A 25,129-nucleotide genomic window follows, 5' to 3' on the forward strand; every position below is an offset into this window, starting at 1 on the left:
GTCCTAAGTTCAGGTTGAGTAAGGATAGTGAGGGCAACAACATTCAACCAAGATTGTTGCTGCTTTCGTTTTTTTGCAACATCTTTAGGGAAAACTCTTAATAAATTTTTTAAAAAATTTTGGAAGCATGTTAATATACTTTTAAAAAGTATTTTATTTAAAATACTTTCAGTTCTTAAAAAGGATTGAGAGCTTTATGTAAATGAGAGCATGTGTGTGTGATCCTAGTAGCTGCAGTTTGGAGAGTTGAAAGCACGAAGAAGTTACAGTTGGTTCAAAAATGCATAATTTATATGACAACTGTCAAAAGACTGAAATCCTATGTTTCACGTGCAGTATGTCCGAAAAGTCAGCTTATTACTATTTTAAATATAGTACGATGAAAGAAATTTGAATGTAGGGTTGAGAAATGCCTTTTGGGTAATGAATGTCCTGCTGATAATGTGATCCAAACAAGGCTTTCAGGCTCAGCTCAGTGTTTTTAATAACAGCTTCTACAATAGTTAATTGTAAATGTAGAAGGATGTTTTATGAACCAATGAAGAAAATAATAGGAGTGGCAAACTGTGTTGACGTGATTTTCTGTCTTCTACAGGTCACTGTTTAACTGGTCCATGTCTCTTCCCTGCAACATGGTTTTGAAGAAAGCTGTTGATAGTTTGCTTTGCTCAATGTGCCACATCCACCCAAATTATTTTTCCTTGCTCATGGGATGGATGGGTATCACTCCTCCTCCAATGCAGTGTCAACACAGACTGTCCATGACTGATGACAGCAAAAAGCAGGACCTTAGTTCATCTTTAACAGATGACTCTAAAAACGCACAAGCTCCTCTTGCACTAACAGAGTCTCACCTGGCTACTCTTGCTGCCTCATCTCAGTCTCCTGAAGCTATCAAGCAATTACTGGACTCAGGTTTGCCTTCACTGCTTGTAAGAAGTCTTGCTAGTTTTTGCTTTAACCATACTTCTAGCTCTGACTGCACTGCACAATCAACGGATATCACCCAGGACAGGCTCAGGAGGCATCATGTTCCACAGCACTTTAATAAAATGCCTATCACGGCAGACCTGGTTGCTCCTGTTCTCAGGTTTTTGACAGAAGTTGGCAACAGCCACATGATGAAGGATTGGTTGGGTGGCTCTGAAGTCAATCCACTGTGGACAGCACTTTTATTTCTGTTGTGCCATTCTGGTGCTACTTCTGGAGGACACAATGTGACGGCACAACAGACCAGTGCAAGATCTAGCTTGCTTTCTTCAACTGTAACAACAGGGTTGACCACTCAGCAGCGGACAGCAATTGAAAATGCAACGGTTGCTTTCTTCTTACAATGCATTTCTTGCCATCCTAATAACCAGAGACTCATGGCACAGGTGAGAGAGAAAAAAAAAAAGTTTTAATTTCTTTATTAATAACTACAGCCAACTTTTAAAACCTTTTACTTTTTTTTTTTTTTTTTTTTTTAGCTTTCTTTAAAATAATTTTTTTTGTAAGCTGTCATTGACTGGAAAAGTTTTGTGTTAGAATTGTTAGCTTATTGGTCTGACTTTTCAAAGTATAACAATGTTTTGGCATGGCTGTCCAGTCCTATGTATAGATTTGTATTCCTCTTGGTTTAGTGGAATAAACTTCAGATCAAAATGCAAAATACTGTATTTAATTGGATAGGTCTAAACTCTTCTGAAATGGTATTTGGAAATCAAGCTTCATACACATCTTTTATATTAGTAACTTAAGGAGATTTCCTGCTAAATTTGCTTGCACAACTATATACCCTGCACAATTGGTGACCGGGGAAATACAGGCTATTGCAAAATATGGCTTTGCATTTGACATTCTAGTGCAAATTCAGCTACTTTCCTTATGTTTGTTAACCTTGCAGACCTAGTTGAATAAAAGTATAATTAAAGAAAGACTTTTTTTGTTTTTCAACATCAAGAATGACAGTGCCCTGGGAACAGGTAGGCTGGAGTAAAAAACTCAGTACAGTTCTCTGTTAATGGCTGGCAGTAATACTGTATTATGCAGTGGGAAATTTTTGCTTTAGGAATTTGAAAATTATTTTTCTAAATACTTTATCTTCAGGTTTTTATCTTTTTGAGTAGTTATGTGTTTACAATTACTTTGATGCTTACTCAATGTTTTGAAACTTTTTATAAAAAAAAGGTTATTATTTGCTTATTTGCTGCTGGTATTTACTTCAGTGGTGCTCATTTCTGATCTGGTTTAAATGATAACGGGAAGGTAGACCTTAGGCACTGCCTATTATGGCTGTGTAGAGCTTTATTTTAGAGGCCTAAATATAGAAGTACTTTAAATCTGATGTCATCTTGCATTCCCAGGTTCTCTGTGAATTGTTCCAGGCCTCTCCTCAGCGTGGGAACCTCCCAACCTCTGGAAATATTTCAGGATTTATTAGGAGGCTTTTTTTGCAGCTAATGCTAGAAGATGAAAAAGTGACTTTGTTTCTTCAATCTCCATGTCCAGTAAGAATTTTTCTTATCCATATGGTGAACATGGAATAAATTTAGCCTTAAAAAACCCCAATAAAATAATCAGCGTATATTCAACTTTGAAATATTAGACAGCAGCTTTTGCCACTGTATGTGTTGCGGAATTTTGGAAAGAAATGTGTTGGTGAATTGTAACTCAGCACTTTAAAAGAAAATTTAAGGCACTATTCTAAGATGAAGACATCTTGTTGAAAATATACTGCTTCTGAAAGAATTGACAACTGAAATTTATGTTATTGCAGACTTTTTAATAGTGTCTTTATGCATTAGCAGCAAATACAGATACAAGTTCTAGTCCTTCCAGCAGTTCTTCATTATCAGTTTCATTGAGGAACAGTTGTAGTTTTGATGCTTCAAGATTGACAGAGATCCTTCAGTGTTAGCCAGAACACCATGAATTTGTCTTGAGTGACAAATACTTGAGTTGATTTATAAAGCAGATGTATGCTGTTATACTTTACCAGAACACATTTATAATTAATGACTGAAGTGCTATGCTCTCAACTGAAGGCTGTAAATAAAGAAATAAAGGAAAAACAGAAGTCATTAGAGGATCTGATACTCCCATACAAGGAAAAAAAAAAATTCTATTTTCGTTTCTGCTGTTCTTGCTACATCTCAGAAGTACTACATGAGATATATGACAGGGAAACTGGATCATATAGTATGGAAAGGAAAAGGAAGAACAAATACAGTTTTAGCACAAACATTTAAATGTTTTGTTTTAACCTGAGATGAATTGTTAACATGGCCATTGATAATGTAAAAGTAACATCAATTTTTCTAATAATTTGTTTTACCTAGAATCACTTTTTACAGAACGTTACTAGATATGTAAAAGCAGAAAGAATATCTTGAATAGAAGTTTCTCCTATTAAAACCACCAGGAAACAATCTGGCTGTTCTTACTGAGAAGATAATTCCTCCTCTAACATGCAGCAAGAAATCTTAAAAATAATGTGGACGTGTAGCATATACTTCTAGTATATCCAACAACATAACTATTCAAAGATTGGATCCCCATTTTTATCTCTTAACTTCTTAACCAAATGGTATTTTATAAGATAAATTCTGATTGTCGTCATTATTAAGTTTGATAATATTGCATACAAATAAATTGGTTCTGTATGTAAATATTAGTAAACAGTCCTCCAGATGCTGGGAGCTACTGCAAGCCATGAGTGATACAACATGCGAACACAGCTCAGAATTAAGCTTTAATTTCATAAATAATTGCAAATCTCAGACACTCAATTTTTCTCTCATATCCAGGTATCTAAAATGATTGGGTTTTTTAAAAACAAATGTATTGTTTCTTATCCTAAAAAAGTTCTAGGCTTTTGGAGCAAATTCTTTTGAGTTAAAAAGTTTAACTAGTCCTGATTTGGTGCTTTTTTTACTGTATGCTTCCAAAGTTGAAGGATATGTCAGTTATGGTTTTTAGCACACATAAGGTGTAGCTTTATTTTGCTGAGGTGACTTTATAAGAACTTAGTGTTTAAACTAATTTCTGCATGTTAAAGTCATGTTAAATGTTGACTTCTTGTTTTCCTTTCAGCTGTACAAAGGTAGAATTAATGCTACTAGTCATGTAATTCAACATCCAATGTATGGAGCTGGACACAAATTTCGTACTCTTCACTTGCCTGTCTCAACAACTCTGGCAGAGGTTCTTGATCGTGTGTCAGGCAAGTTTGCAATAGTTCATATTTTATTTTTTAAGATACAGTTTCAAAAAAAACCCAAAAAACCCACCCCAAAACCAAAAAACCCACATGAACCAAGTATGTCTAACATACATATTTGCACTGTTCATTGATAATTGCCGAATATGAAACAGTGGGTTAAGTTGTAAGCTTTTGCATATGCCTCACATGTTCCATGTAAAGTGCACTTTTACTGGTCAAATACTGTTTTTTCCATATAAAACATTCAGGTGAGGTTTTTCTTTCATTCCTTTTTTTGTTTAGTTGGGGGTTGGTTGGTTGGTTGGTTGTTTTGGGGCTTTTGTTAATGTCTTCACAAATCTCTTGTGGGATATTTGTGAGACCATACAAATGATGCTGCAAATGTCTTTAACACACCCTTTCATCCAGTTAAATATTCCCAAATTATGTCAGTTAAATATCCTGGAACTTTTAAAAGTTTATCTCAAGAAGAAGGTGAAATCATGTTGCTACGAAAAAAGCATTAATGAAGGCTCCATCTAATTTCTCCGGTTATGCATTTGTCTCTTATATGAACATTTGAGTTTGCTTACTAAATGGAGATTTAAAACAGTACTTTACTCTTAAAGATTAATTTTTAAATTATATACAATGAGAGGATAATGTTAAGGTGTGAATTTATTTGTTAGTTTTTTTAAAGTTTAGTACTTCCAGTTATACTACTTGAAAACACATGGAGAGATGAACCACTCTGTGGGGGACTCTGTTGACCAGCCTGTCAACTGTTTACGAGGGAGTGTAGTCACAGGACAAGGGGTAATGGGTTCAAGCTGAAGGAGGGTCGATTTAGATTAGATGTTAGAAAGAAATTCTTTACTGTGAGAGTGGTGAGGCACTGGAACAGGTTGCCCAGAGAGGTTGGGGAGTCCCCGTCCCTGGAAGTGTTTAAGACCAGGTTGGATGGTGCTTTGGGCAACCTGGTCTAGTGGAGGGTGTCCCTGCCTGCAGCAGGGGGGTTGGAACTAGATGATCTTTCAGGTCCCTTCCAACCCAAACCATTCTGTGATTCTATACTAAAGGTGTCATGTCCATGCCAGAGCTCTCTAGGTAAAACCAGGCAAGATGCAAGTTTATTCTCCTCAAGTGAGAAATAGACCAAAATTTATTGGGTCTTATTACATCAAAAATCAGTTTTATGTATGTCTAATTAAAAAAAAAAAAAAAGGCGGGGGAAACCTCCGGCAATTCCTCTTTACGATGTGGTTCTCAGTAATAGCAAAAAAAAAAGTCACAGATCATCACAGCAATTTTCCCATTTTGCAGATGTGCACTTAGCTGCATATGTATCTGACTAGATATATGTTCCCATATATATAGATATATTTATATGTGTAATTTTTGTGGAAGTCAGTGTAGATCAACTTTAATTTCTGAAGCAGATCTTTGTGGAGTTTAGACCAACTTTTTTATATCTACTGAAATTCTTTACATTGAAATTATTATCACATTCCTTAGGGCAATAAATGTTACCTAACAAGCTGATAGAATTACTGTAATGGTATTTGGCAGAATACTAGACAGAACAAGATGTGTTTGGGGATTTCAATTAAAAAAATACTGGAGCCTAGAAAAATGCTTGAAGCTTATTTACCAGGGAGTAGTTTACTATTTCTGATAGAATTATTCAGTATTCACTTACTGTCCAGACTTACTGGACTTACTGACTTACTGTCAGAATTACTGTAATGGGTGGGATAGTCACTGCAAGTGAGGTAGGGATCATTTGTTGAGCAGTGACATAAACTGTACTACATAGCTGCCTTAGTGGTGTATTGCAGTCAACTTGATAGCCAGTGCTAATGGGCACTGGGGAGGGGATGTGGTGTACTGGAATGCCTATAACTGAAATTGATGAAATGCTGACTTTGTAGGGCATCATAACTTTGAGATTTTGCTATGGAATTGGTATTCCTCAGCTTAACTTTCATTTTAAATTAAAAGAATTAATTCTGGAAAAGTTCAGGTTTCCTTCCATCATCTGATGCGATTTCTCTGATTGTATTAAAAAGCTTTGTGATATTTGTATATCATTCCATGAAGTCCATGGTTAGGACATACTGAAGAAGACTTGAATGTGTGAGAAGTAAACTGTGTTTTGGGTGACAGGGGGAGAGAAGGGATGGACTGGGGGTGGAAAGGAAGAAAAGGCTGTGACTGCTGCAACAGAAGGAAGTCGTGAAGATCCATCCTGTGTTGGAGGCTGTCCCTTGGCTTAACTTCTTTTTTCTTAACTACACTGTTAACATCTCAAATTGATCATGTCATACTTTCTGCAAAAATAAATCACAATAAGCATGTTGATTTCATACTTCTTCTCCCAGCCCTTAAAAAAAAAAAGGGGAGGGATGGATGTCTAAAATTATTGCTAAATCTATACTCATATCCCTTCATCATAGGAAGAAAATGTGCAGTGTCACTGCAGATAGGATTGTCTAGGATGAGTACCAGTTGTTTTGTATTTCACTCACCTTAGTCTTAAGTTACTGGTCTTGGCTGGTCAGAAAAATTGAGCAACAAATCTGAGTATTACCTGAGTACTAAAAATACCATTGCTTAGGTTGCTTAATAATTTTATTAATGACCTTGAAATTCTTCAGCAATAAATGGGCATTCAGTCCATAGGGCCAAAGTAGAGCAGCTCTGAAATCTAATAATAATAATAATTTTTTAAAAAGAGAACACCCAGTCTGAAAAAAAAAAAAGATATATATAGAGAGAGTGTGTGTGTGCATGTTGGGTCTTCATTAGCAGCAGTTTCACACTCTGTATCTGCTTTTGGTCTGCACACTATGGTCTAACATAGACATAACCAATGTCTTCAGGCACAAATCATAATATATTTCCAAGCAGGTCAAACCATATCTCTTTCAGCACCTCACCAACTGGTGATATACAATTAAAGGTAGCTGGATGGTACTTCTAGGTCTTCAGTCTGTGGTTATAGCTTAAGGCTGCTGTGGCTATGTGGAAACAAGTTACTACTCAGAAGCCATTAGAGAATTATTTGGCCATCTTGGTGCCAGTGTTGTACCTTACAAGGTTGAATTGGTCCATTGGCACCAGTAATCAATAATTTAATAGTTACTTGCTGATATTTCTGATCTACATTTTGTTGAACTGCAGTAATCTACTGTTCAGTTAAGCAAACAGCACAAGTTGTGAATGCGTAATGTACTTTAGGCATCTTCCAATTTCAAAAGAGCAATCATGCTTGCCATTTCTGAAATTGAGTCAGTATATAACGCTAGATACTCAGACCCAAAAACAACAATTTATTTAAATAAGTCTGCAGGTGTCCTTAAAAAAGATTTGGTATTTTTGTTGTTGTGTTGTTGGGGGTTTTTTGTTTTGATTAGTGTTTTTTGTGGTGGTTTGTTTGTTTGATTTGGGTTTTTTTTTATTTGGGGGGGGTGTTTTTTGGTATTTTTTGTTTAATCTCATTTTTTGGTTGGTTGCAGTGGTGTTCTAACATGCATACGCTTGACTCATCAGGTAATGGTTTAAATTGTTACAGTTTTAAATTGTCAGAGGACAGATTTTTTGGGGGAAGAGGGGACCAGAATTATCATAATACCTTAATTCATGGGTATTTACAAGACTATTACTGCCTGGGATGGAACTCTAAGCCACTACAATAGTTGAGAATAGCCTTGTTAACATCCTAGAAACTGTAACAAAATCAACTTGATATCTTGAAATGCCTTTCTCTCCTCTTTTTTTTTCCCCCCTTTTAGATACACCCAGTATTACGGCTAAGCTAATTAACGAACAGAAGGAAGATAAAGAAAAAAAGAACTATGAAGAGAAAGAAAAAGTCAAAGCAGAAAATGGATTTCAGGACAATTATAGTGTTGTTGTTGCTTCTGGTATGCTTTTTTTTCTTCCACCTTCTGAAAAATGGATCTTTCTGACATTAATGGTGGTGGGAACAGAATCATATCTACCCACAATTCTTTTTATTACTAATGATGGTTAAAAAATTTGTAGTACCCAGTTAATCTAACTGGCTGTTATGCAGCAAAGATTGGTTCCTGGTAGAACTGCTGCCTCTAGCGTATTATATACTTTGACAAATTTCTACCTAAATGCGTGTGTCAGTGATATGTTGTAGATGCTGTTGCTAGTGCATTTTACAGGATTTTGTAGGAATATACCTGGAGCTTGGATAATATAGGAATATATTGTTATTTGTGTGCTATTACTCTGGTATGGGTATTACTACCTCTACCTTTTTGTAGTGGTTGGAGCATTGGAGTTTTATAACCTGCTCCCATAATGTTCTTTGGAAATAAAATATTCCATGTACTTCGCCTAACAACTGGTGGTATTCTGCTAAAATCTGTCAGCTGGAGATGTAAACATAAACCCATGTTATTCCACTTGGAAACCACACATACAGGATTTTCTTCCAAAGCATTCTCCTTCTAAAAACTAACGTGAAGATCCTTCTGAAATCATTTATGTAAACCCTTCTTCTCCAAAACTGTTATGGAGGTTATAGATTGAACATAGATAGTAATTTTGCAGTGGTACAAGAAGGTTACTGTTCGAATGATGGCTGTAAAGATCATTAGTCTTTCAGGTTGAAGTTCTGGGGTGTGTGAGAGATTAATGAACTTCAAACTACCCTTTTCCTATCTAGCTTTCTGCCTTCATTGAGCTACCTCAATTTCATTTACACTTCATGAAGCATGAAGAAGAGATGCTGATTTCTTTTGACTTCTGGCACCAATATTAAGCTTTTTATTTCAGGTTTTTGGATGTAGATATAACTCTAAACTCAAGTGTTGTATAGGGCAGCAGTTTCATGGATCTTGGTATATATTAAAGCTATACAGCATCTTTCTCTGGAAAGATATTTGCAGTAGGTGTCACTTAAACAGGGTAGACATGTTTTGGTAAGATCTGAAATATTAATAGGTCCAAGTGAAGAGTTAAAACATGAATAAAGAATCACGGAAGAAAAAAAAATATACTGAGCTTAAAGATAGGGCATAGTATAGTAATCCATATCTCATCCCATTTGCATCTCTGATGATACTGCCTGATGTAGCCCATTCCCTATTTAGAAAGCAGACTTCAGTTTTTTCTTCCTTCTTTTGTTTGCATTATTTCCAGTTAAGTAAAACAGTTTAAATGTAAACCTAATTCATTTGCATTTGTTTTTACTACCTGTTTGTGAAATCTTCTTCTTTTGTCTTTATGTTTTTATATATTCTGGTGGGTTTTTAGTGTCCTCAGAGCCTCATACAGCCAGGCTCTGGCTCTTTAATTTGTTCCCTACTGGTAAAATTAATAGAGATGATATTTGGAGCCTGATCTTCCTGAGACAAGCTAGTTTAGTATACTGAGATTATTAGATTATTATAGTTGCTCCTACTGATCAGCTGAAACCAGAGTGTATTACAACATTTTGGGTGTGGATGTTGTTAGTTTTCTGGCTGCTCTTGGCTGGTTTTAAGGCAGTAGTTGTATGAATCTTTGTATATGGACCTGCTGACTTTATTACTTGATCTGTCACCTGCGTAGAAGGGTACATGATAGCAGTATAATTTCACTGAACCTTAAGTCAACTTAAGCTGTCCCAAAATATGGCAGTCTTGCTATATAAGCTCAGTAAACTTTTATGTACCTATTCTGCCTTTTAGTTTTCATGTAGTGTTTACTTTAAAGATTTTGTCATAGGCAACTTTAGAAGCATGTTTGAAGACACCTTTCATCACATGTGCTATTGTCAGTACTGCAGCTGAAGTCACCTTTGTAGGCCAGACAAGTGGTTGTTATCTATTGTTTGCCTGCTGAGATATCTGTCAGTTTAGAAATTTTTGCCTTTCTTGCTTTGAACTGAAAAAAGAACCTAAAAATTTTTCCTGTAGGGCCCATTGCTAGACAGACTCTTTTACTAAATTTAAGAGCAAAATCAGAATAGGGTTTGACTTTATTTTTTTTTTTATGGACAATATGATGTAGTACAGTTACGGTTTTTTTATGTTTGGGGCTCAGGAGGATGCGCAGCCTTGTAACTGTAAAAATACCAGGATTACATCCAGATATATTTTATACATGAATGCTATTCTCATACTTAATTTGCCAGTGCCTAGTTGAGCATCTTGGCTGGCTGAAGTTACTAAATACCAGAATGACTTTGAATTTTTTACTTCTGTATTAGGTTTGAAATCTCAGTCAAAAAGAGCTGTTTCATCCACCCCTCCACGTCCACCATCAAGGCGAGGAAGAGTGATGGCGGATAAAGTAGGTACCTCTTCCTCAGGAGGAGAATCTTCCAGCAAGACCATTAGTGTTCCAGTCTTTCATCTATACCATAAACTTCTACCAGGTAATTTTAATAATTTTTTTTTAAAAATTCAGAATTATGGTCTTTTTCAGTGGCTGAAAAGTGTTTATAAGGTGATTCACGTTTTCTTTGACCTGCAAGGCAGAAGTAAACTGTTATTTGTGCTCTATTATTTCATGTTCTGAGTGGGCAGCCAACTTGCACTGCTGTCCTAAAGGTTGATTTGCCAGTTCAGGAATATTCTTGAATTCCATAGTACTTGTGATTTCAAACCCAGCGTGTCTTAAGAAGTTAGTCACGTTTTATCTATAGCAGATATGTACTCACATTTTATAAGCTACCTGGACAGAGATGGTAGCAATGTTGTAGTTGAGGCACAGAGATAGATATCTCTCCTATGGAGAGAGATTGGTGTAACTGGAGTTCTTGACCTTAGACCAGGGATAAAGGACAGGAACATGGGTGGAACACTTCAGTGTTATGCAGAAGAGCTTCTTAGCTGTTTTATAGTATAAAAACAAGCAACCAGCTAATGGAATTAAATGGTGAACTTCTGACGAAAATCACTTTTGCCAAATAACAAACTAAATTTGGAACTTACTACAGAATTGTTGGCTTTGTAGCTATCCTCTGGCAATTATTAGAGGGATCATATACCTGGATTAAAATATCTAAAATTGATATAGTTACTGCTACTATTTTAGAAAAGGGATTGAAACTCAGTGTCTGTTTCATTATGTAGCTGGTAAAGGTTGACTGACTGTTAATGGTACTGTAGACCATTCTGTATTTGTGATCTGGTCGATCACACGTCTCATGCAACAGCCAGTTACAAAAAAAAAAAGCCATGGAAAGCAGAATCAGTGATGAAAAAAAGGGCAGAAAATGTCTTCACTTGCACAATGGCAAGATATTTTTAATTTTCATTTCTTAAGACACCATCTTTCACTGAAGAAACAGGTTGCTACTAAAGACCTTCCTGGAACTTGTGTTACTTGATTAAGTACAGTCAAGATGAAATGGGTATGCTATGTGTATTATATGATCCAACTCTAAAACATTTCGCTTTAGATGTAAGTCTGCTTGTTATCAGGGAAAAATTGTTCTGCCTTGAAAGTAACTTGTCATTTCAGGGAAAAACATATTCTTCATAAACAGCAGAGTGGCCAAAATCTTGATTTGGATAATCAGTTTGGGCTGTATTGCACGTGCATTTCAAGTCTGCGTTGCTGCTGAGAAAAGCATTCCTGGCAGTGCCATTCATTTTTTTTCTTGCCGAGTTGTGTCCCAGCACAAAGAGTAGTGAGCTATGCTTGGGACTAATAGGACTGAAAAAGAATTTCAGGTTTCTTTGTTTTCCATATTTTTCCACTTCAGCCATTTTACCTGATAGTCTCACACTTTTATGCCACCACAATTCAAGGGTGATGCAGGGTTGGGGTTTAATAGTAGGGGACAGGCAGTACCTGCTTAAAATGCACATCGAATTACAGCCTAGCCATTTGTTAAGTATGCCAAGTGCTTGGGCTCTCAGCACAGAGCTGCCTTAGGGAATGTTGGCATAGTTCTTTGATAGTTGGTTCTAAACTGATGGGGCCCCTTTTCCCAAGAGAAAAAATGGTAAAATTAAGTCCTTGGTTTGGAGCCACATAATACTTAGTCTACTTGGCATCTGTGGTGCAAGTAATGAACAGCACCTGGACATGTATGTTAAAATAACCCAATCATAATTTTCCTCTCTGACTCAATGCCATTGTTGTTTAGGCCAACCGTTACCAGCTGAAATGACACTTGCCCAGCTTCTGACTCTGCTGTATGACCGTAAGCTCCCTCAAGGATACCGATCAATAGACTTGACAGTTAAGCTTGGTTCCAAAGTCATCTCAGATCCAAGCTTATCAAAAACAGACTCCTTTAAACGTCTTCACACAGAAAAAGGTGAGCGTTCTTACTTTTTTGGTACCTTCCTTTTTAAAATGTTTTTATTTTGGACAAAAATGGTTTTTATTTTCTTGGTAAGAAACAGCAGTTTTCTGTATTTCCTTGGATGATGTTCCTGATCTTTCCTCTACGAGACAAGTACTTGTGGTAAAGAACAAATTCATTGCCTGTCTTTAGATTGTATCTGTAAGATGCACCAATATGATTGTTCTGGTTTCACTTTCTTTCTTCATTGTAGTGTTGTGTATGATACGATTGTATGATTGTATAGATACTGTGTATTTTATTTCCTGGCATGTATACCAGTTCTCTATAGTAAATGTGCTGATAACCAGGGCAGATTGAGTAATACAAGAGCTGTTTGAAACCATATGACTTAAAGCCTGTGTTTTTTGGTTTTTTTTTATTGTGGCAACTTGGGTGCTTAAATGTTTTTTTGAAAATGGGAATTATTTTCAAGCCCATCTGAGCAGGTCCTTGTAACTCTGGCTTTTTAAAATGTTATTGTTAACATTTTCTAGTATGGTCTGTTTCTTGCTAAGGTTTTTTCTAATTGCTTGCTATCTATTTACTCATAGTGCTGGGGAAGGGGGAGGGAGGAGGTGTATCCCAGGAATCTTTTTTGAAGTATTTTGATATAATTCTTTAGAGGAATTGGACCTTGGAATTAAGCTAAGGTGATCTGCTGATCGCCTGCCTGCTGACACAGCATGGAATTACAAATTCGGCTATTTTAAGACAGGGGCTTCTTGTAAAATCTATTCACTTGATAAATCAGTCTCCTAGAAAAGATAAGAAACAGAAAGAAAAGTTGGGGGGAAAAAAAAACCACAACCCAAAACCCAAGAAAATACTTTTCTTTATCTGATCTGAGCTAAGTATTTCCTGACTCCAGGTAATAGCTGCATATACAGATCTCTCACACTGTTGAGAGGTCTTTCCCTTTCAAACAATATTTTTGTTTTGTTTTGCTGTTTATTTAAATTCTAAACCTATAATATTTTTCTGTTTGAACGAAGGTTTAGTTTAGTAGTAGAGTTGCATGTGAAAACATGAAGGTCCTCTTTGAACTTTGATTAAATTACTAGGTGGTTGGGGTTTTTTTTAAACTTGAGACTAATACTTTTGAAAATTTGACTTTGTCATTACAAATGCATTGATCTGTGGTGTTATACAGCAAAATACTGGTTACATTCAGGTGTCTGTCAATCACCACTCATCAGTTATGAAGGTTAGTGCTACTGCTTTTACACTACTAGCTTTTGATATCTATAGCAATCGTTCCGACGTATCAGTATTTCCTTTTTTGCTGCTTAAATTAGACTTTTTTTATCTGTGGTGGATAGATTTTATAGCATCACATAGTGTCTCCAGAGCTACATTTACTACTGCTATACTTGAGGAAAAGTGTCATTTATTTATATTTCTTCCTGTGTGCTTCAGTGGCTTTGAGACCAGCAGTTTTCCATAGCTGAAGTGCATGACTTCACTGAAAACTTGCAGAGCATTCATGGGGGTGAAACGGTTTAAATTGGGTTGTAAGAAGATTAACTAAAGCACGTACTGGAGAAGCATGCTTAAGTGTAACCGCTTGCAACAATATTTATGATGTGAAAGGAGTAGCCTTATATATACTTGCATCATAAAAGATCTGCCTGTACTCTTATTCACTGATAACGTATTTTTCAAGTGACTTTTGCAGAGAGGCATTTGGCCTTAGTGATCTTTCTGTGCATTTTGAATATCTGTGTGTGTCTATTTTCTTTTCCTTCTTTGGGAAGGCTTACAACTTTTTTACACTATAAAACAGTGTAAAAGAGAGGGGTGAGTCTTCCTTCAAAATCTTTATTTTAAAATTTGCCTTATCAAGGAAATCTAGCCTTTCTTGTGGTCCGATCAATTCATTTTATCACAAACAGTTGAACTGTAGATCATGTTCAGCCTAGCATGGTGGAATCCTCCACATGACTGACAGCAGGAGGTCCCTTGCTGAGACCAGCATGATTGCAGACAACCTTACCGACTATCTGTGGTGATAGGAAAAACTTCCACAGAGGCGGTTTCTGTTTGTGTCCTTATGCACAGTAGACATCAAAGCTGTATGTACCAAAAGTGTTATGATTGGGCTCTTTCTTACAAGGATTACCCTGCTTTGGACGTGTATGTGGCGTTTTCTATTTCTCATAGTCCCTCAGGTCAAATTAAGGAGAATTGAGGTACATACCCCTACATATCCCTGATATGAGCTTTTTAAATCTGATACTTTGATCACATTGCTCGATAGGGATGTGCTCCTCTCACAACATATGCATGACCTGCTGTTTCCTATTCCCTTTCAAATTACGGAAGAAAAGATTTTAAAAGATAAAGTATCTGTGGTTAAAACTTTTTTTAAAAAAAAAGTTGGTTTTGGTAGCTGCATGAATGCTTTAATGTGCTTATCTGTTTTTACAAGTATAAACTAAATGATAGCATGTGTGCATCCAAGTATTTTAAGTATAATCATGGATTTTCAGCTGGGTGTCAAACTGCTCATAGCAAAGAGACACTGAGACTACTTGATCTGTGCTGCCTTTTGATATGGGTATACTGTGAAGGTTTTGAGGACCACTCCATTATAGTATTTACCAACATAATCTGCAATACAGATTCTTTAGATGAATTAAATTGAATATTCACTGTGAAGTTTGCCTGTGGTAATGAGCAGAGGGTTTATTCTTGGCAAAATGAATCGTGGTGGGCTTCTGTGTATACAACCTATGTGCATCATTGTATAAAATGATCATTTTTGTCCGTTGTAAAAGATATTATGGTGCTTAGTCATAAACTGTGAGTATGGAGGTTAGTAGAAAGTTAAAAATAGAGATCTTGATCTTTTTTTATGGGGAAGAATAGAATAACATTTCATAGCTGTGGCAGAGGGGCATTTTGATACCTCACGGAGAAGAGATGTGAGAATGATAGGTGGGGTGAGCGATAGGTGACAGGACTTTATGGATGGTGAATTAAATGGTGGGAAAGAGGAAAATAAAAAAAAAAAAATCTTGTTGAGCATTTTTGAGGAAAAAGCAAGACTAATTTAAGTAAGGTTATCATTCCTTTCTTCAGCTATAAACTTTTATCGAAGCGTAACAAACCTACTCTTACCTCCAAAGGAAAGACAGTGTTAAAAAATGTCATACTTCCAAAGTTAACAAAATTTTGAACATATAGATCAAATTCTAATAAAACATAAAATTCTAATAATTAACTTGTAACCCTGTATAAATAATCCCAAGCTATGACATGGATCTGCCATCATTGGGAAAAGGTACCACAAATATTTATATTTTCTTTTGATACTCTTGTACTCATTCATTTCAGGTTTTTTACTTTGGTTTTGCTTATGACAGAACTGCTACTTTTGAAGTACACTTTTAAGTGAGGACAAAGAAATAAACACAATATTGATGATGATGTATTAATTCCTTTTACCCCTGTGTTTTTGTAGAACATACAGATTTACTGGGACCTTGCCCTGAAGATGAAGCAATCAGTCCTGGGGATGAGTGCATGGATGCAGTTCTAGATGAATCGCTTCTTGAAACCTGTCCCATTCAGTCTCCGCTGCAAGTTTTTGCAGGAATGGGTGGATTAGCCCTAATTGCAGAGAGACTCCCTATGCTTTATCCTGATGTAATTCAGCAAGTGAGTGAAAAAATCAGCATAGAAAAGCATGCTGAATGTTGTGTGTGTTTGTTCCAGGACAGTATTTTCCTCATATTTCTCTATGGTTCAGTTTGACATCTCAGTTATGTGGGGAAGCTGCTTTAAAATAGGCAAGTGCATAACTCCACGGCCCAGTCCAACTAGACGTGCTGCTTCCTTATACATTTTGTAGGCTGCTTCAGTAGCCATGTCCTTGTGGAGCAGATGTATGAATTCAGTGTTGCTGCTTGCCTTGCTTCTGTTGATTCATAAAATATCTTAGAGGGGACAGTAACATAAAGTTGCTGGTGAATGATAAAGCCATAGTTGCTTATCATTTAATTGCTCATGTGAATATACCCTCAGAGGATTTTTTTATGGTCAAGTGAAATTCAATTCTCAAATTTATGATTAATAAATAACTGTATAATCATAATTAACTTTATAATCATAAATAGTATAGCTAAAATAATATAATGAATAATATTTATGTTATTTATTTTGTATGCTTATTAGATATAGAATTTTTCTGGAGGCACTGATCGGCTTTTCAAAAGTGTCAGTAGTGGCATTAGTGTGGAATTACTCCTTTGGCCACTGTTCTAGGCACACAGTCTTTATTAAAAAGGGAAGAAATAACCTGTGAATTATTCAAATTCTATTTAGCTAGAATAAATTTTAATTTTTTGGCTAATATTCCTAATAGGAAAGATTGTGAATATCTATTCCTTTTGAAATTAAGTTAATCATGAATTAAGGGTGCTGTTCGGTACCCTGACTGCAACTATGGCAGGAATAGTAACCCTGTATTGAGACCAGATAATTAGTATGAATCCTTTGTAAAAAGTTATGTGAAGAGGTTTTAGAAGTCTATTATCAAACCTGTTCAAAAATTAAAAGTTAAGGAAATGTGTTCACATAAGCAATTACTATATTTTGAAATCCAAGTGAGATAATGTATACTCTGTATTGAAGAAGATTGATTCATGGAATTGTGCAACAAATGAAAGGCACTTACGACCATGAGAAATTTTATCCCTTTTTTCCTTCTTTTTATACAGTTTTGGGAAGTTATTTTCTTTTCACAATTTTTTAGCTTGAGATATAAGTTTGGATTCAAATACGGAATAAGAATTCTGTGATCCATAAAAGCAAATCAAGTACAATAATACCAAATAGAAGACTCAGAGTAAAGACTACTGAATTCTCCAGACTCTTCATTCTTTAATTTTACTTTTCTATTTCTCTGTGTCACTGATGATTAGAATAAATACAACTAAATATGACTTTGACTTTTAATTAGGAATTTGGTATTCTGCATAAATACTGCAAGGGCTTTTCAGAATAATCTTTTGCAGTTTAGATCAGTCTGGTGATAAATACTAAAATTTTAAATATGATTGTGTCAGTAATAGCATAAAAGCCTGAAAATTCTGTGATGTTTAATTATGGGTGTCATACCCTCATTTTAACTGAGTGTATGACTGTTTCCTGAGGAATTGTGCAACTGTTACCCCCTTAAACTCTGATTCCCATCATAATGCCTGGCTGCGTAGACCTCTGTTTATAAAACAGAACTACAGATTGTCATTTTAGAGAATAATAGTAATAAAGCCTGCCAAATCAATTGAAAGCCCAAAAGGAGCACATGAGTTGCTACAAGACTGCTAAGATACCCAAATTTCTTCTTAGTTTTTAAAGGTATTGTGATTAATTGTTCTCCTTTTTGCAATGTGTAATGAAAAACTAAATACTTGAGTTCACACTATTTAATGTAAAAAATAAAAGGGCCATTTCTTATTTAACAGTCTGATATATAAACTAATCTTGGTGGTGTTTATTTCTGGGTAAATTATGTCGCCTATGCCTCTAGATTTTAAGCAACACGTTTTTAACTGAGGATTTTACATTGGCAGAATACAATTGCTTGCTTGTGTAGGTGGGACTTTTTAGAACGGTATTGAAAATGCAACAAGAATGCCCTTTTTTAGCCATTTTTCCTGGTCCCTGTATCTGTACATGGTAGTGTATTTCATGTGACTTTTTAATGGTGTCCTATATTAAGATGGTATGTCCTTTAGATCCTAACTTGAATAAAATTTTTGCATAGGTGATTAACTGAATGATTACCATGTTTTTTTTGTTGTTTTTGTTGGTTAAGGTGAGCACTCCGGTGGTTACATCAACCACGCAGGAAAAGCAGAAGGACAGTGATCAATTTGAATGGGTTACCATTGAACAATCAGGGGAATTGGTGTATGAAGCACCAGAAACAATTGCTGCAGAACCTCCACCGATCAAGTCAACAGTTCAGACTATGTCTCCCATACCCGCGCATTCTTTGGCTGCCTTTGGTTTATTTCTTCGTCTCCCGGGCTATGCTGAGGTGCTGCTAAAAGAACGGAAACATGCTCAGTGTCTGTTGAGATTGGTGTTGGGAGTTACAGATGATGGTGAAGGAAGTATGTGCTGCAATTACTATGTTTCTTTGTAGACCACGGCTAGATCATTTTACTTACATTTATTTACACTGCAATGTTTTTAGCAGGAAGTTAGAATTAATTTGTGCAGAACTGTGTTGCTAACATCTTTGGTAGCCTGTTGTCTCTAAATATTAAATTCTGTCTGGCAAAGTTTTGTCACAGTCATCAGTATTCAAGTGTTTTCATCGAGATGTCAGTAATTGTAAAATAACTGCTGATAAAACTTACAATGACACTGTCAAGATGACAGTGTGCTCGGACAGAACAGTCTGAGTAGCTGGGTATGCTCAAGTAATTGAGCAAATGTCATATAATTCTGCAACCAAATGCAAAATAATATGGATAGGAGCATAGCTACAGCAGATGTAGAATAAACTGTAGAATAGTACTGTTTTAGAAAAGGAAAGATCTAAAGGTCATAGTGATCAGATTAGCTGATCAGGAGCTCTACCTTAATGGTGTGAGTTCAGAGGGGGAAATGGGATATTCTTCGATGAATGAACTGATGAGCTGAGAGACAATTTGTAGTCAGTGTCTTTGCAACCAAACCTGGAATTCCTCATATGGTTCTAATATTTGTATTAGTGTTTTGAAAAACTGGAAGAGTGTATGTGAAAGATGTTTTAGTACTTTTAAGATATTTCCTTTCACTACCACTTTGAAAAGAATGCTGTTTTTCTATGCAGCAATCAACTGAAGTTAGTCTCTGTTCAGTAGCCTATAGAGTGGTGGACAGTGTGTAGCTCAAGACCAACTGAGAAACTAAAAGTCTTGTCTACTCTCCCTTCTGTTTATGTTTTTATTTCTCTTGTATTTAGGTACAGGTCAGTAGACAAGGATAAACTGGATAAAAAAATTCAGTCTGGCTGCCTACTCCCACCTAATTTGAGTAGTAATTAACTGAAGGACTATATTCAGTCCCTCAGATTTTTGTCCTTGAGTGGTTCCAGTCCCTTGCTATTGCAAACAATTTTACATCCTTTTCTCTTTTTTCTTTTTTTTTTTTTTTTTTTTTCATAAAGAGACCAACTCAAACCCTTAAAATTTGGGTTGCTTTTTTGTGTCTGTGTGTGCATCCACTATTGCTATTGGAACATCATTTTCCTGATAGGTGGGGGCTGCTTTAATTTTCAGCATAAATTTATTCATGTTCGGTTTGTGCCCATTTATCATTGTGCCAGTATTGTTTCTCATCATAAATAGCTCTTCTTTCCCTGATACATTTGTTGAATTGTATTCGCTCTTAGCCTTTGTTTTTGCTGGACTAAACAGTCAATTTCTCCATTCCCTAAGACAAACGTCTGAATTCAACTCTTTACAAAATGTGGGATCAATTGTATACAGCAGTCCGCGTTAGGTCTCTGTATAAAGCATTAATATTTTCCTTTTCTGTTGGAAATGCATATTTTCATACACCTAGAATCTCTTTACTTTCTCACATAATATAAAGAGCTGCGTTTACAAATCCATGGCTTGTAGATTAAACGAGGATTCAGTTGTCTGCAAAAAGAAGTTGTGGGCATATATGTTTAGATATTTTCTTATTTTTATTTTTTTTGTCTCCTTGTCATTTGGCTACATCTGAAGGATACTGGAAGTCTGTCAGATGGGCTTTTTTCCAGAGGTGTTCAGTTTTATTTATGAAGATCCCAGTCAGAGGACTTTTTGCTTCCTTGTTATTGTCTTTACAAAGAGCGCCAGATAGATATGAATTAATTCACGTGTGTATGCACGTGTGTAGATACATATAAATACAAATATAGCCATACGTATTTGTAATGTATTTCAGTTTAGACCTCTGGATGATGATATGGCTGATAAACTCTAAGAATGAGGGAGAAAATAATATATTTAAAATAAGAAGGAAACATCTGAACAGATTCGGCTATTTTAAAGTATTTTCAGTTTGTCAAATATCTCTACACATACACTGGGGAAGGAATGTGAAATACATTGTTAAATACAGAAAAAATTGAGACATTTTCCCAAATCTGAGTATGTTGCATTACAGGTAACTCTGTTATTTGAAATTTGGCTTTTAAAAGAAGTAATTTTTTGCTCATAATGCGAAAGGTTAAAAAATTAAAATTATTCTACTACAAACTTCAAACATGCAGCTCATCTAATTAAAATTATGTTAGTATTTCACCATGTATTTGGCTTGAGTGGCGTCACAGCTTGGATTGTGTCAGTGACTTAATTCCCAATTTGGGCACATGAGTATGAGAAGAAAATCCTAGATCATAATAAGCTCCTTGTCAGCTGAGCAGCTATTAGCTGACCATGTGCATTCTTTAACTTGCTATAGTTGGAGTGGTGAAAAAAAATAAAAATAATCCGAATCACCTTTGTTTTCTTCATTCAGAAATACAACCTGAAGTGTAGTCAAATACAGAAGTATACTCACTATTATTCACAAGCTAAGGTTTATTTTTCCCTGGAAATGGTGAATGGGATTTTATAACTTTGGTTCTTAACCAAATCCATAAAGGAAATAAAGAAACATTATTTCTTCTACACTCTTCTGCTGAAAATTTTTTGTGAAGATAAACCTAATATTAGATAGCTTACTATATGTGAATGCTTAAGTCCTTAGTATATTTCTGTATGTGTTGTTCATAAACCATTGCACATATTAGCAGGCTGTATTGAACTCTTGAAAGAAAATATGGTTTTAATATTTTTCTTCTTCAATCTAGGTCATATCCTGCAGTCTCCTTCAGCAAACGTACTTCCAACTCTGCCCTTCCATGTGTTGCGTAGTTTGTTCAGCACTACACCTTTGACAACTGATGATGGAGTGCTGCTTAGACGGATGGCACTGGAGATTGGGGCTATACATCTTATCCTTGCTTGTCTGTCTGCTCTAAGCCACCATGCACCAAGAGTGCCCAACTCTAGTCCCAACCAGGCAGAGGTAAGTTTAGCAGCAGAATAATTGCCAGTGGAAAGCAGTAAGAGTTTTAACTATAAAAAAGAAAATAATCTCCATGCTTTCATTATAGTCTAATTTCTGCAGAGTTGGCATTTGATTGAAGAGCTAAAATAATTAGAAAGTACTTGATTAAGTAATTATCCTTGCATGTTGCAAATAAACATAGTAATCATGAAATCTAACCAACAAAGAAGGCTTGTCATGAGGCATTAAGGTGTAATCAGTTTCTTTCACAGCACCTTCTTTTTCAGTGCATGAGAGGCATAATGCTCAATGGATGGCGGTTCTTTAATCCTCGTTAGATAGCACGACTTCATTACCTTATTTAGCATTCATCATCTAAACTCTACTGGCTGCAAATTATTTCCTCTTAAAAGCTTCACAAATGTAAATGAGTGTGAAAATTAATGAATTAATGCAGTGATTTTTTGTGTCCCCTTTTTACTGATGGGGAAATAAGATCCAAAGACAAAAATTTTCCATAGCGTTAAAGATTGCAAGTCTTCAAAATTAAACTTTTTCAAAGTACTTACTGTATTGTGCTATTCTCTATTCTGAACATGTATCCCTTGATATTTTTTTTAGGATTGTGAGTTGCCATTTCTGCATAACATACCAATTGTTTATAAAAGTGTTCAAAAAACATTCTTGAATTGTCCTCTTTAGCATATTTGTGGCAGAGGCTTGCATGAAAAATTTCCTTGTGCCTAGATATGGCTAAGTAGATGCAAAATACAGGGCTGTCCATATTTTAGCAGCTGTGATACTGATGAGGGGTTGAGCAAGGAAGAGATGAAGCTGTGCATGAGAATAATTCACTTTAATGCCTAGTCAAATTTAAGGGGAAGCTGAGATATTCTGCTCCTAATGGGGTATCAGGCTGCTGACACATTAACGCCTTAGCGTTATTGCGCTTTTGGAGGGAAAGGGCAACCATTAATTCCTATCTCTGTTTCAGTTCTACCATGACCCCTTAAACACATTGCCTTCTCATAATTCATATCTATCAGGTGGTAGATGGTAACTTGAAACTATGGATCCATCAGGCCTTCACTGAAGCTCGTACTTCTGGGGCCAGGCTTTCCCTTAGGTGCTTTAAGTCAGTGCTCATGACAGTCCTCTTGAATGTTAAAGGCACAGCATGTTAATGAGTCATGTAATGAGTAATGTCTAGGTGAGAATAACCACACAGCTATTTAATCACCAAGATGCATTACATTCCCAATATAAAAGGTAAATAGTGATTCCAGACTGCTGTCAGTATGGTATTTCATAGGTGATAACTTTTTTTTTACCCTTGCAATCTGTTCGTACATAATTTCTTTTCCTTCAAGTATAATCCCGAACAAAGTCATTGAAGATCTGAACAGAAAATGAAACTTTTCAGAGCTGTAAATCAAATATTACAAATTGAAGTTGGGCACCTACTCACCTGACCTGGTTGCTAGTAAGGCTACTTGTCACTGAGTAACTCTAACGAAAGTAGCAAGTGTTCATCACTAGGAAAATGAGGTCACTTGTTTAGGATGCTAAATATGTAATTAGGAAAGCATTAGTTTAAAAAGGCTTATCAGAGATTTTTCTGCATCCTTTTCACCAGAGATCTGATAAACTTTCAAAATTAGCCTAAGTACTTAAATAGTTTTGTAAGGACCAAGCAATATAATGCTGGAGTTTAAAATGCAGTGATGATGACCATTGGAAAAACCTGTACGTGCACCTGTGGAAAAATGCTCTCTCTCAGAACATTTTAAGGACAAGGTATTTTCCCCCGTTATCTGGAGAGGAAATAGTGTGTTTTTCAGTGACTCAGAGATCATGTCTCAGAGCTATACATGTATCTTACACATTTCGATTGTACACTTCCGATGGCATTTCTACTTCCATTCACTTCAGCTAATTATGGTATTAAACTTGACTAGGTATTAAATAGTAATAATAAAGATCTGTGATGTTTAGCATGACATGGATTAAGTAGCATTTTAATAGCTTTAATCATTTAAGCAGTGGCAGTATCTTAAAAGAGAACAAAAATGGTCTTACAGAAGAATCACTTGCAACAATTTAGCTGACCTGTACTGGAACTCCATGTATGTGGCAGAGTCTTTCCTATCTAAAACTTTGAATTCCCCTGACTCTCAATGATATCTTTATTAAGTTAATAAACTGGGATTACCTTCTTTTGCAGAACAAACGCTTTCTAAAGAATTGGTTCATAAGATGAGAAAAGTAAAATTATTGTGGGTTTTTTTGGTTTTGTTTTTTAACTTAGCCACAGGTGTCAAGTACACACAACAGCGCATCAACAGAAGAACAGCAGTTGTACTGGGCTAAGGGTACAGGCTTTGGAACAGGCTCCACAGCTTCAGGATGGGATGTTGAACAAGCTTTGACTAAGCAAAGGTTAGAAGAAGAGCACGTGACCTGCCTTCTACAGGTGTGTAATAATGAAATTTTGATTAATGATAACCACTTGAAATGTTAGAACCTGCATAATAAAAATCAAGCTTGTATTTTTTCAGTCGTATAGCGCAGTAATTATGGTATTTGGGGGAAAAAAATTAATTTACAACTGCCTCTTTACATGAAAAATAGAATAGATCGTATTTTGAGTGAGGCTGTTTTCAAACGTCAGTAGGCTGCTACATAAAAAAGACCTAAGTGTGTAAGCCTGGGTGATAGTTCTGAATAGACAATGAACCAAGATGCATTCCAGTGTATTTTGCTGGAGCTGTCATACGTCTCTGTGGACATAACTGCATTCAGTAAAGACTCTCCATTAAAGGAAGAGGATGCAGGAATAGGCATTTTGTTGTGTGTGCCAAATAATCATATCTATTCATTTCTCACGTATTTTTGCTCTGCTTTGAGGAAATATCCGCAGTTGTTACTGGTGTCCATGAATGTGTTATGCCAATGTAACAAAATCTCACTCAGACATCTATAAAATCATGAGTATATCAATTATATGACAGTAGTAAATCACCAGTAAACATCCAGATCTTAGTAAAACTCTGATGTATTCCAAATGCTTCATGCTAAGGAGAAGAAAATCCTGCTTAATTAGGCTTTTCAGTCCATTGTGAAGTGCGACCAACCTCTGTTAGATCAGTGTAGGGAAAATGAGATTCTATCTAGTCATCAAAAATTTCATTCACGGAACTGTCAGCTCAAATGCATTAGCTCACTGCAGGGATAGAGCACAAAGGAGATGAAATTCTGAAAATGCTGATGCCCTGACTGATGCAGATACCATTTTGATGTAATCAGTTATTCCAGTCACTGTAGATTGCAAGGCACAAGTATCACATCCCTTGCAAAAGCAAAACCAATAAAATCTAAAACAATTTTCCTAAGCAAGAAAGAGGAAAATCACCTGACTTATTCTTGGCAAAGTTTCTAGGCAGTATTCTGTATTATGCCATGCAGAGGTTTAGCTACAACTGCCATAAGTCCTGAGGTAAAGGAGGCATTTGCATCGGGTTGTCAGCAATTGTAGGAAGAAGTAGAAAACCCTTCAGTATTTTGCTGAAGATGTCAGTCAG

The 25,129-nt window shown here is 35.9% G+C and overlaps 1 protein-coding gene across 2 annotated transcripts in view; it reads left to right on the forward strand.

Moving 5' to 3' along the window:
• Positions 1–25,129, forward strand: part of BIRC6 (baculoviral IAP repeat containing 6) — a 184,833-nt gene that overhangs the window by 106,067 nt on the left and 53,637 nt on the right. For both annotated transcript variants that reach the window (XM_075748914.1, XM_075748915.1), the window contains exons 55-64: positions 596–1,376; positions 2,346–2,489; positions 4,075–4,204; positions 7,978–8,109; positions 10,413–10,580; positions 12,303–12,476; positions 15,970–16,166; positions 18,328–18,628; positions 21,349–21,566; positions 23,857–24,021. In XM_075748914.1, the coding sequence (XP_075605029.1) occupies positions 596–1,376; positions 2,346–2,489; positions 4,075–4,204; positions 7,978–8,109; positions 10,413–10,580; positions 12,303–12,476; positions 15,970–16,166; positions 18,328–18,628; positions 21,349–21,566; positions 23,857–24,021 (2,410 nt within the window). The remainder of the gene's footprint in view (positions 1–595; positions 1,377–2,345; positions 2,490–4,074; positions 4,205–7,977; positions 8,110–10,412; positions 10,581–12,302; positions 12,477–15,969; positions 16,167–18,327; positions 18,629–21,348; positions 21,567–23,856; positions 24,022–25,129) is intronic.

The sequence above is a fragment of the Balearica regulorum genome, chromosome 3 (assembly GCF_011004875.1).
Source record: "Balearica regulorum gibbericeps isolate bBalReg1 chromosome 3, bBalReg1.pri, whole genome shotgun sequence".
Taxonomy (NCBI): domain Eukaryota; kingdom Metazoa; phylum Chordata; class Aves; order Gruiformes; family Gruidae; genus Balearica; species Balearica regulorum.